Below are 12,152 nucleotides of genomic sequence, written 5' to 3'. Positions count from 1 at the left end.
CTTCGAACACCATTAAAACCAATGGCAAGCAAACAAAAACACATAGAAACACATAGAAAACACCTTCAAAGGTGTCCAAAACCTGACAAACTGCTCAGAAGACACAACTAACACATGGAAAAGTGGCAAGTACATATAGTCATGCGAAAAGAAAAGAGGTGGAGGAGTAAAAGGAGGGGGAGACACAGATATAGGCATGCCATGCCCTTCTAAAAGCAAAGAAGTGCGAAGCCGATACGGCCAGTCCATTCCTGCCCGTGCCACCTCCGAGTCGCCGGGCTTGTGCCAGAGCCGCGGTGAACCCTGACGGCCAGCCCCCCTCTCCCAATACTGGTGCCTGTCCGCTGGTGGGTCGAGTGAGTCCCCCTGTGGTGGAGGCAGCTCTAAGCTTTTTAATTTAAATTGTCTCTCTAATTTGAATGAATACACTTTAAATCCATTTACAAGGATCTATTGGAGGGCAAGTCTCATGCCTGCAGCCGCGTAATTCCAGCTCCAGTAGCGTCCACTAAAGCTGCTGCAGTTAAAAAGCTTTTATAAGGATCGAGCTCGGCGGTCCACCGCAAGGCATCCTACCGCCAGTCCCAGCCCCTATGCCTTGGGGTGCCTCCTGATGCTCTTCACTGAGTATCCCGGGGTCCCGAAGCATTTCATTTGAAAAAATTAAGTGTCCAAACTACAGGTGGTGTAGCTTGCTTAACAGCCGGGATAATCCGCTGACTAGCAGACACTGCTACTAGGCACAAAGTATTTCCTAGGCTAGATGCAGTTAAAAATTTGTAATTAGATACTCTCGTTGGATGCTGAGAAAGCATTCCATAGAGTCTCCTCTATGTATCGCATGCCATATATTATTCTCTTAAAAAGCTTGGGGTAGGGGCCTAGGGGACCCTTTTATAGCCAAAATCATGGCCCTGTATCGCAATATGTCACCTAGGCTGAAGATAAATGGAACTGTAGCACCCCGAGGGCTCGGTTGCTACAGAGGTATTGCACCTCACCCAGAGGTGTGATATCTCACTCTCAGATAAGGATGGAGTGTGGATCAGGACCCCGACACCTGCATGCATTACACCACATTGCTGTGGGGCAGGGCGACCAATATGCCCCTGAGATGGGCACGACAGTCCCTGTCCCTGGCTGGAGTGGGGGGAGGGAACACCGAGGAAGGGGAACCCTGTAGTGCAGGAGCAGGGAGGAAGCAGTTCCTGGGTGCATTGAGAAGGGAGTATAAAAGGTGGGCACCATCTTAGTTCAGTGCAGAGAAGTCTGATAAGAAGTGACAGGGAGCAGGAGCTCGGCATGAGCTCTGCTACGGAGGCGGGCCTAGTAACAGAGGCCCAGGCCTGGAAGAGGGAGAAGGAAGGAAGAGGAACAGAGAAGGCTCCAGGAACGAGGAACGAAGGGATCCCAGGGATGCGGACAGGCGAGTCGCCACCGCACGCCCGAATCCACCTGCATGGAGGGGTCAGGCCAAAGGGGGAGACCGGTCCCCGAAACTAGTGGAAGCGGGAAACGACCCTCAGCTAGAAACCAGAGGCTGTGACATTTTATGTGGCGCAGCCCCTCGCTACACCCGCTAGGAAGGCACCACATAGGGTCAGGGAAACTGGCGCCAAGTTTACCAAGAGGAGGCCCGAGGCAGCCGGACAGAAGCGTTGGTAAGAAAGGCCAGACAAAGGACACACAAAGGGGGTCCTATGAAGTGCTCCAAAGTTATCTGGGAGTTGTCTGAGCCCCTCACCTGGTGAGCACAGTACGACGTGGGCAGCCGTTACCTGCAGAAGTGGTCTGGATAATAAGAACTGTGAGTAAAGGCCCTGGACTGCATCACTGACTCCGTGTCGTTACTGCTGCTGCCCTGCACCATCACCCCCATCCTCCGCATACACTGCCCTGAGGCTATACTCCTCCCGTGGGGAGTTATACTACGCTCTGCTGCACCCACAACACCAGCCTCAGCGGTCTGCCCTGCAGCGGCGGTTCACTCTGACCGCAATCCACGGGTGGCGTAGTCGGACATTTAAACATCAAAACCACATAAATAGTTCCGCCACTGGTTTGACCACCCTGAGCCACGGAACCGGGTCGCCGCCACGGAGACTACAACCACCAGCATCCACCAAACAGGGTCCAGCTCCGGGGGTCCCAAGGCCCAGAGGGTGCGTCAGAACATTTTTATCACCTTTCATAATCACCAATGGGACAAGGCAGGGATGTCCTCTGTCCCCTCTCTTATACATCCTAGTGACGGAGCACCTGCTCTCATCAATTCGCCATAACCCCAATATTAGTTGGATTGAGGTGGGAGGCACTGAGTACAAGTGCTCTGCATTTGCTGATGATGTCCTAGTATATATCACTCAATCACATATATCCATCCCTGCTGTTATGGCTAAAATAGATCACTTTGTTACATGGTCAAATTTTAAAATCAATGCAGCGAAGTCTGAGGCCCTCGATGTCTCCCTCCCCAAATCCATACAGGATTCCATCCAGTCCAACTTTCCCTTTGCCTGGCCCTCACAGGGTATCAAATACTTAGGAATTCCTATTCATAGAGACCTCTCCCGTCTATGTTATCTTAATTTTGGGCCCTTTATTGAACAACTCCATACAGACCACGGTTGGCAAGTTAGAACTGTAAGATTCACTACGTGCACCACTGGTGTTTTGTGGTAAAGCACATGTAAGATTCTGCAACAGTCTCTGCTGATACTCCTGCATGCATGCATCCCTTTCTATGGCAGGAATAATTTCTGCAAATTTACTTTTGTACCGGGGATCTAAGAGTGTGGCCACCCAGTAGTCAGGATTATTTCTAATTCTCACAATTCGAGGGTCATGTTGCAGGTAGTACAGCAAGAAGGCACTCATGTGTCTTGCGCATCCAGGAGTACCAAGTCCCTGTTGTGTTGGTGGCGAGGTAACAATCATGCTTCCTTCCTCTGTCCTCTCCCCCCAACCTCGCACAACAGAAATGTGATCAAGGTCTCCCTCATCTGATGAGTCTTCCATCAGTTCGTCCTCCACTTCTTCCTGGGCTCCTGCACCTTCCTCACTAGTTTGGCTGCTACCATGCGCCCTGGTAAAACCATCTCCCCCACCCTCACATGCCTGCCACCTTGGTGCTGACGACCGTCTGGATCTTGCAGATGTTAGCCCTTCCGCATACAACTCCTCCTCCTCTACTTCCTCCACCTCCTCTTGTGCCACCACCTGACTCCGAATTCTGTTTAACATGTACTCCAGCATGTAAATCACCGGAATAGTCATGCTGATAATGGCATCGTCAGCACTAAACATCTTCGTTGCCATTTCAAAACTGTGCAGAAGGGTGCATAGGTCCCTGATCTGAGAACACTCCTCCAGCGTGATTTGTCCCACCTCTGGATCTCGGTGGCCCAGGCTATACATCAGAACATATTGCACCAGGGCTTGTCGGTGCTGCCACAGTCGCTGCAGCATGTGCAGAGTTGAATTCCACCGGGTAGGCACATCGCATTTTAGCCGGTGAAGTGGCAGGCCCAACGACTTCTGTAGAGATGTAAGTCGCTGAGCTGCGGGATGCGAACGGCGGAAGTGAGCACACAGCGACCGTGGCCTCTGCAAAAGGCCATCTAGTCCGGGATAGTCGGCTAAAAATTGCTGGACAACCAGGTTCAACACGTGAGCCATACAAGGCACATGTGTGACATTGCCCCGGCAAAGGGCCGCACACAGGTTTGCAGCATTGTTGCACACGGCCTTCCCTGGTTTCAGGTCCAGTGGAGACAACCTTTCATGAAATTGGTTCTCCAGAGCCGACCACAACTCCTCAGCTGTGTGACTTACATTTCCCAGACATTTCAAAGTAAAAACCGCCTGATTACGTTGAGACCTACTGTCAGCATAGTAAGGAGGTGTGCAGGATCCCTTCTGCGCAGTTAGAAAGCTTGTGGCATGACCAGACAGGCTTTGGGTGCAGGTGGAGGACCGAGAGGAGGTTGAGGAGGCAGAAGCAGTGGAGGAACTTTGAGATAAAGAGGATTGACGCACAACTCGTGGGGTCGGCAAGACTTGGACAGCAGCCCCTTGTCCTGCTGTCTCCATAGTTACCCAGTGTCCAGTCAGCGACATGTAACGCCCCTATCCATGCCTACTCGTCCAAGTGTCTGTGGTGAAATGCACCCTGTCACACACAGAGTTTCTCAAAGAAGCGATGATGTTGTGTGCAACATGCTGGTGGAGCGCAGGCACACCTTTCTTTGAGAAGTAGTGCCGACAGGGCATCTGGTACTGGGGCACTGCGACGGACATAAGGTCTCGAAAATCCTCTGTGTCCACCAGGTGGAAAGGCAGCATTTCTGTAGCCAAGAGCTTGCAGATGGTGAAATTCAACCTCTTAGCTTTCTCATGGCTAGGAGGAAATGGTCTTTTACTTGTCCACATCTGAGGGACCGAGGGCTGGCTTTTGTGCTTAGACAGGGTTGATAAGGGTGTCCCCGGCAAACTGCCGGTCTGTGAGGAAGATGCAGGCGGACATGTTAGGTTGCCTTGATCCAAAGGTGGTGCTATCGATGTCGGACAGCGCTCAACACCAGCTGGTGTTACCACCTCCAAAGAAAATGATGACCTGCCAATCACGCTGGCTGTTGCGGGTAAAGAGGTGGCAAGTCTGTGTCCCAAAACAGGTGTGACTGCTGTCCCCCCAGTCACAGAGGATGAAGAGGCCGCAGATGCACAAGATGTGGCAGACAGTGGTTGGCCCGGCCGGCTAGGCCGCATTGTAGCACAGTGAGCTTCCCACTGCAACTTCATGTCCATTTGCCGGTTCATGCATGAAGTACTCAAACTATGTATTTTTTGGCCTCTACTTAGCTTTTGCTGACAAATGTTACAGATAACACGAGTTGGGTCATCTTTATCGATCTGAAAAAATGCCCAGGCTATGCAAGGTTTAGCACCCATGCGACCTGAAGAGCCACCACGACTTGTGGTCAGAGGCAGAGTTGTGTTTGAGGATGCAGTTGTTGATGTGCTTCCAGTACTACATCTCTGTCCAGGAAGGCGCAACCTGACCTCGTCGTCACTAGCTTCCTCCTCTACCTCTTCTGCTGACCTCATCTCTTGGCTGACTGTGGGTTGACAGTAAGTGGGATCTCCAACCTCATCATCATCACTCTGTGTCACACCCGTCTTCCTAAGAGCCAACCTGTTCCTGCCCTGACAAAAAACTAAAGTTGTTGCTCCAATCAGGTATTTGAGTCTCATAATCGTCATCCTCATTGTCTCCACCAACAGGAGTTACAGTTTGGGAATGAGGATCTACATTATGGTCAGAACCTTCTGCGTCTGGTCCTGGATCTGACTCATAAAGATTCTGGGCATCAGTGCAGATCATTTCCTTGTCTGGATTCACAGAAGCTCTGGAGCCGACTGCTGATTCCCAGGCTATAGTATGAGTAAACAGCTCTGCAGACTCAACCATCTGTTCTACCCCATACTCAGATGGGCAGCAGGAGATTTGGGGGCTGTGAGGAAGCAAGTGCGATTGGGGTGACACCTCTGAGGACTGGAGTATTTGTAATGTTGAAGTTGAGGTGGAGGAGAGCACACTTAAAGGAGCACTTGATATCCATTGAAGCACCTGCTGTTTTTGTGCCTCATCTGGAATTTGTAGCGATTGTCTTGGCCATAAGAAAGGGATCTTATCGCATTGTTCGCTAAAAGAAGTAGACATTTTAGTTTGGCTGGAAGATGGTCTTTCTTCTGCAGATGTTACTGTTGCTTTAACACCTACCCCACGGACACAACCTTTTTTCCCCTTCCCACCATAGGGTTTAAGGTGCCCTTGAGGGTTCTAGTTTCCAACATGGGGTAACTTGTGGTGGATTTCCATTGTTTAGGCACATCAGGGGCTCTCCAAAGGCGACATGATGTCCGCTAACGATTCAAGACAATTTTGCGTATCAAAAGTCAAATGGTGCTCGTTCCCTTCCGAGCACTGCTGTGAACCCAAATAGTAGTTTTCCACCACATATGGATTTCATGTACTCAGGAGAAATTGCACAGCATATTGTATGGTCCATTTTCTCCTGTTACACTTGTGAAAATGCAAAATTTGGGGATAAAGCAACATTTTTGGGGAAAAAGTAAACTATTGATTTTTTTCTTCCACATTGCTTTAACTTTTATAAAGCCCCGAAAGGGTTAACAAACTTATCAAATGCCGTTTTGAGCACTTTGAGGGGTATTGTTTTTAAAATGGTATCACTTTTGAGTATTTTCTGAAATATAAGCCCCTCAAAGTCATTTCAAATGTGATGTGGTCCCTCAAAAAATTGGTTTTGTAAATTTTATTGGAAAAATGAGAAATTTCTGATACATTTTTAACCCTTCTAACTCGCTAAGAAAAAGAAAACAAAAAAATAAAAAAATGATGCTGATGTAAAGTAAACATGTGGGAAATATTATTTATGAACTATTTTGTGTGCTAGAACTAACTGATTTAAGGGCATGAAAATGAAAAGCTGGAAAACTGCTAAATTTTCAAACTTTCTACAAATTTCCGATATTTTAACAAATCAATGCAACAAATATCATCCTAAATGTACCACTAACATAAAGTACAATGTGTCACAAACAAACAATTTCAGAATCACTGTGATTGGTTGAAGCGTTACAGAGTTATTAAAGAGATTAGATATTAGAAAAAACTTTTTGACAGTTAGGGTGATTATTGAGTGGAACAGGCTGCCACGAGAGGTGGTGAGTTCCCCTTCAATGGACGTCTTCAAACAGAGGCTGGACAGACATCTGTCTGAGATGATCTAGTGAATCCTGCTTTGAGCAGGCGGTTGGACCAGATGACCCAGGAGGTCCCTTCCAACTCTACCATTCTATGATTCTATGATTCTATGATTCTATGACCCTGGTCAGAATTGAAAAAATTGGCACTGTCAGGAAGGTGATAACAGACTGGGGGGTAAAGGGGTTGAAAAGTACTTAAAGAATAAAAAAAATGTTCTAAGCACTATTAGTTGTATCACTGCTATTATTATCAGCTACAACTTCCTGACCTACTACTATTATTACTAGTCAACATTAATACTTTTCTGAACCATCATTCTACAGTTGTTACTACCAGCCTCTACTACAGCAGTCAGTACTCTGCTCTCATTACTACTGTGGTGATGCTTCTACTACTACTGCCACCAAACTGATACTCACCGGTCAGCCCTCCTGTCGTATCTCCAGCACCTTTCAGTACTCCACCTATAAAATAGAAAAATAATCAAATACAGTGTATGTGAATTATTACACTTATATCTTCAAACTCTCCTACAATTAAACCACAGTATTAATGTAGCACCGTACTAAGGAACAGAATTATCCATAGTCTAACAGGACCAAAGTCTAACAGATCAGTACCGGATGGAGCATGTAAGGAGCAATAATACCGTTATACCCTTGAGACATCATATACCGCTCAGGATACAACCGCCAAGTAAATTTACCTGCATTCTGTAAGAGATTTCCTCCAGCGTCTGAAAAAAATGCAATTTTAATTTAGTAACTTTTTGTTTAAGAAAATATTTTTACTAGAAGCTAAAAACTAAAATGAAAAATGATACAGATTATGTTTACAATTAGGTAAATCATTGACTTAGATCTGTTGTATTTGGATCTAAATCTGAAAGTTTTGGTTCTTAGTTTTTGACACAGTTATTACTCTACATTTATGTCACACATTGTATCCTCTTATCATACTGAAGTGCCTTCCCCATGATTACTCACTGAGGACTCCCGATATTAATCCTGGTCCTCTCCCGGTCACTGATGACGTGCCACCTATTCGTAGAGAAGATTATTATTAATAAATGTTGCTCGTAGATTCTCTTGGATTTTTCTTACAGATTTTTTTTTCTGTTTTTTAGTTTGTTAGTGATGAGCTAATCTGCCGAATTTCAAGTAAATTTGATTTGCATTGAATAATTTAAATGCAAATTCAATATTCCTTATTATGCCTTAGGGTGTCGCCAGACCCAGAGCCTAACAATCATTGGGTGAAAAAAAAATAATATTCCCCTTGACCCTCACCTGTCATGTGCTAGAGAACTACTCAACCCTTGAAGCCCCGATGCATAGCAACCATGGAGGAAGCCATGCGCAAAGGAAAGAAGGGATCGGATGTAGCTTGGTTGTGCAACAGGTGAATAAGTATTAATAATTTCTTTTCAATCTCTTTAAACAGCAAAATGGTAGCCATCTCCCCATCATTTTGCTGAATTTGGACAAAGTCAATGACAAAAAAAAATTCTAAGGATTCAGATTTTTTGGAAAAATTGGAGGGAAATTATGTTCTCCTCGAACCGGTTTGCTCGTCTCTAAATTTTTGGTGTTTTTATTTTTCAGTATAAGGCTCTGTTGATAACACATCATTTATAGAAGTATATTTGTGATTCACAATTTCAAACTGTTAGACATATAAAACAACCTCATGTCTACCAAGAAGGAAAACTTCAGCTCACCCAAGTAGGACATCCTGACTTTACGGAAACATTGTAGTATGGAAAGTGTCCTTGTAGATAATGAAGCAAATCCAGCAACGTAGATCCTTAAAATTCTTAAAATCCCATCCATCACATACATAACTGCAGACGGGTTTCAGACTTTGTCTTTATTCATTACATCATTGCAATGAGTAAAGCTGGAGTCTGAAACGCGTCTGCGGTTATCAATGTGATGGATGGGATTTTAAGGATCTACGTTGCTGGATTAGCTCCTCTAGCCTCATGTCTAAACCTGCTATTTGTACTTATGTAGTTGATCATGTCATTCATTGATTCTCATTGTAACAAAATCTTTTTGATTTCTTGACTCCTTTACATTAACATTATGGCCTATGCTTTTCGGTGCAGTTCACGCAAAGGCATTCACTCCAATGCATCTTAAAGAATGTCCATATTTTTTCATATAAAATATTGAACATTACTAGACATTGCTTGGGCGTAGTTATCTGTTATTGAGAGTTTGCCACCACCATCTATAAAAATAGATAAAATATTTTATTACACATAGCAGTCAAAGAAATCACAGGACTTTCTAGGACTTCAGTGCCTCTTCAATGTTCTTTCAGACTAATGAGAAGCTTCTACATGACTTTGCCGGTACCGCAGCTCAGAACATTTCAGGGAAAAGTCGTGGAACTTGGGACAATTATCAAGACTCATGCAGACGATGGTATAAATTGGACAAGGGCAATCCGATAAAAAAATTGCACTTGGACCAATGTTATTCAATGAGGCAATGCAGATTAACTTATCTTTCCTCAGACCTAATTGGCGTGAGAAAAATAGCGCAGCATGCTTGATTTTACTCCGGAAATCTAATGAGACTCACCCATTCAATTCTTTGGGTGCGAGAAAAAAATTGGATGCCACAGTATAGCAACCGATATTTACAAATACATTGCAATTCTGTAAAATAGGAAACTGTAAATGGTCCTGTAAATGATTAATAGCTGATGCTGTAAAAAACGGATGACAAGTGAGAATAAAATTGTCCAAGTTTTCTGGATGAAATTTGGACCAATTTTTTTATACTGTCGTGTGCTCCCTTCCTAAGATTTATTCATGTACTTGAAACAAATAAATTAATGACCACTCACTTAATCCATTAGTCGTGACTCCTCCAGTTCCACCAATTCCATGCAGTACGTCACCTTCGAACACAATAAAAATGCAGAACATGATCCATTGTTCTCTATCATTGTGAAAAATGAACTTATGTGTAATTTTCACAGCTCTAAAAAAATAACTTCATTAATTTTAAGGAAACTTTAACTTTTTGCAAAAGTTTGTAAATTTTTGTGTAGGCAAACAAAACTGATGAAAAAATGAAGGTATATTGTCCTGCAGCTGATTCTTCTACCATGTAACATCATATTCACTGCGGAAGTCAATTTACCTGCATCTGATAAAAGATTTCCTCCGGTATCTGTTAAAAAAATGCAATTTTATGTTAATAATTTTTTAAAATTATTTACACCATAAGCTAAAAAAAAATAATATTCACAACTAAGTAATTTCTTATATTTGTTGCATTTGGACTCAGATATGGAAGCTTTAGCTCTTAGTTGTTAGCATAGTTACTATGTATATACCTTATTTTACAAAGTATGAGACACACCTGTTTATAAGACACACCCCAAATTTTGGGGAGAAAAATAGGAATTTTTTTTTTTTAACAAAAAGGTGCATGTTATAGTCCACTTTTGCGGTAGCCTTCCTATGGGGCAGCGGCGGTGGAGCGGGGTCCCAGGTGGCATGGTCACTGCTGGCAGAGACAGGAGATGCTGCGAGTTCCAGGCTGGTAGGATGGGATGATCAGCGGCGGCAGGAGTGGGCCGTGGCTGTGGGTCCCAGGCTGGAAGAACTAAGTGTTCAGTGGTGCGGGGGCTCCGTCTACATTTTGTGAAAGCCCAAAGCCCAGGACCTTCCATATTTCTATGATGTGGATGCCAGGAAAATGTCCACCGGAGGTGGTGCATGGGCAATTGAAATCGAGGAGCTGTGATCGGGAGACGAGATCTCGGTGCAAAGATCTCAATCTGCGCATGCGCAGCCTCCGGCGGCCATTTTCCCGGTGTCCACCGCATTGAAGAGTATGAAAGGTGTGGCAAGGAAAATAGGGTTGTCACAAATTGTCGGCGTAGCCCCTGCACTGCCGAACATCTCGTCCATGGCCCCACTCCTGCCTCCACTGCTGCCAGAAGCTTCCGGCAGCAGCGATCCTGGGACCCCTCTCCACCAAAGCCGTAAGCTCCATTGCAGCTAAAGTTTGGATTATTAGACGCACCTCCATTTTCCGCCCAAATTTCAGAGAAAAATGTGCGTCTTATAAGCCGAAAAATACTGTAAGTCAAGAATTACATCCTCTTATCATATGGAAGAGTCTTCCCCATGATTACTCACTGAGTACTCCCGAAACTACTCCTTTTATCAGCCCGGGAGATGATGTTGTGCCACCTGTTCCGAGAGAAGAATATCATTAGTAAATGGTGCTGGTAGATTCTCCGTTGTTTTAGCTGCACTTGTAAGAAACATTTGCAGATAAGACAGTTTTCAATTACACAGAACACATTTTTTTTCATAACTTTTTTCATATCTTTTTCTTGATTAATAATTCTGATGTCTTTATTTTTCACTCTAAGGGTCAATTCATATCATACAGCTAAGGAAGTATACTTGTCATTTATGTTTGTAGCGTGTCAGACATACAGAATGTCAAGACTACATTTGCTATCTATACTTCTAGAATAAGGAAGGGGTTAATGTGTTCATGCTTGCTGAATCTGCCAATTAAGCTGAAGTCAGAGGACTTTGTTTTCTCTTATCCATGAAATCGATCTGATTACGGTAATCACATTCTGACCAGTCGTTGTGTGATCATAGAGATGTCCAATTTTCTCGGAATGTTGAGAAGATGGAAAAAGAACATTTCTCCATCTTTGTCTGTCATCCGAGTGCACAACTACACAACTCACATATGCCAACCTGATGTATTCTGCGCAACACACATATGCCAACCTGATGTACTCTACACTAGTGTTGAGCGAATTTGTTCAGCATTTCAAATTCGTGTTCGGGGTTCCGGCTTGTTCGCGCAAAAAAATTGGCTCCGCCCACAAACATCCCTGATTTGCCAAACTGTCACGCAGATAACATCAGCAAATGTGGGTGAAGACGATTTTTTTGGTGCGAAGAAGCCGGAACCCCGAACACGAACACGAATTTGAAATGCTGAACAAATTCGTTCAACACTACTCTACACAACACACATATAAAAATATGTGGGGCCAAAACGACACTTTTGAGGGAAAATTTTGATGTTTTATTTTCACGGCTCAACATCATAAAATTCTGTGAAGAACCTGGGAGTTCAATGTGCTGAACACACATCTAAATAAATTCGTTGAGGGGTCTAGTTTCCAAAATGGTATCACTCGAGGTGGCTTTAAACTGTTTAGGCACATCAAGGGCTCTGCAAACGCAACAAGTCATCCGCTATTGATTACAGGCAATTTTGCATTCCAAAAGTCAAATGGTGGTCCTTCCCTTCTGAGCCTGCCATGCACCCAAACAGTAGTTTTTCTCCACAGATAGGTT

The 12,152-nt window shown here is 44.4% G+C and overlaps 1 protein-coding gene across 50 annotated transcripts in view; it reads right to left on the bottom strand.

The window, feature by feature from the left end:
- Nucleotides 1-12,152, bottom strand: part of LOC141171932 (uncharacterized) — a 152,485-nt gene that overhangs the window by 39,536 nt on the left and 100,797 nt on the right. For 37 of the 50 annotated variants that reach the window (XM_073655635.1, XM_073655617.1, XM_073655620.1 and 34 more), the window contains 6 exons: nt 10,959-11,012; nt 9,952-9,981; nt 9,653-9,706; nt 7,780-7,833; nt 7,500-7,529; nt 7,213-7,257 (listed from right to left, as the gene is read on the bottom strand). The exons of 3 other annotated variants lie outside the window; for them this stretch is intronic. In XM_073655635.1, the coding sequence (XP_073511736.1) occupies nt 7,213-7,257; nt 7,500-7,529; nt 7,780-7,833; nt 9,653-9,706; nt 9,952-9,981; nt 10,959-11,012 (267 nt within the window). The remainder of the gene's footprint in view (nt 1-7,212; nt 7,258-7,499; nt 7,530-7,779; nt 7,834-9,652; nt 9,707-9,951; nt 9,982-10,958; nt 11,013-12,152) is intronic. 10 more of the 50 variants (XM_073655633.1, XM_073655615.1, XM_073655611.1 and 7 more) reach the window with 5 other exon arrangements.

Source organism: Phyllobates terribilis, unplaced genomic scaffold, assembly GCF_046119375.1.
Source record: "Phyllobates terribilis strain yellow unplaced genomic scaffold, ASM4611937v1 Scaffold_12__6_contigs__length_324123572, whole genome shotgun sequence".
Taxonomy (NCBI): Eukaryota; Metazoa; Chordata; class Amphibia; order Anura; family Dendrobatidae; genus Phyllobates; species Phyllobates terribilis.
This window is presented reverse-complemented; position numbering and strand designations above follow the sequence as displayed.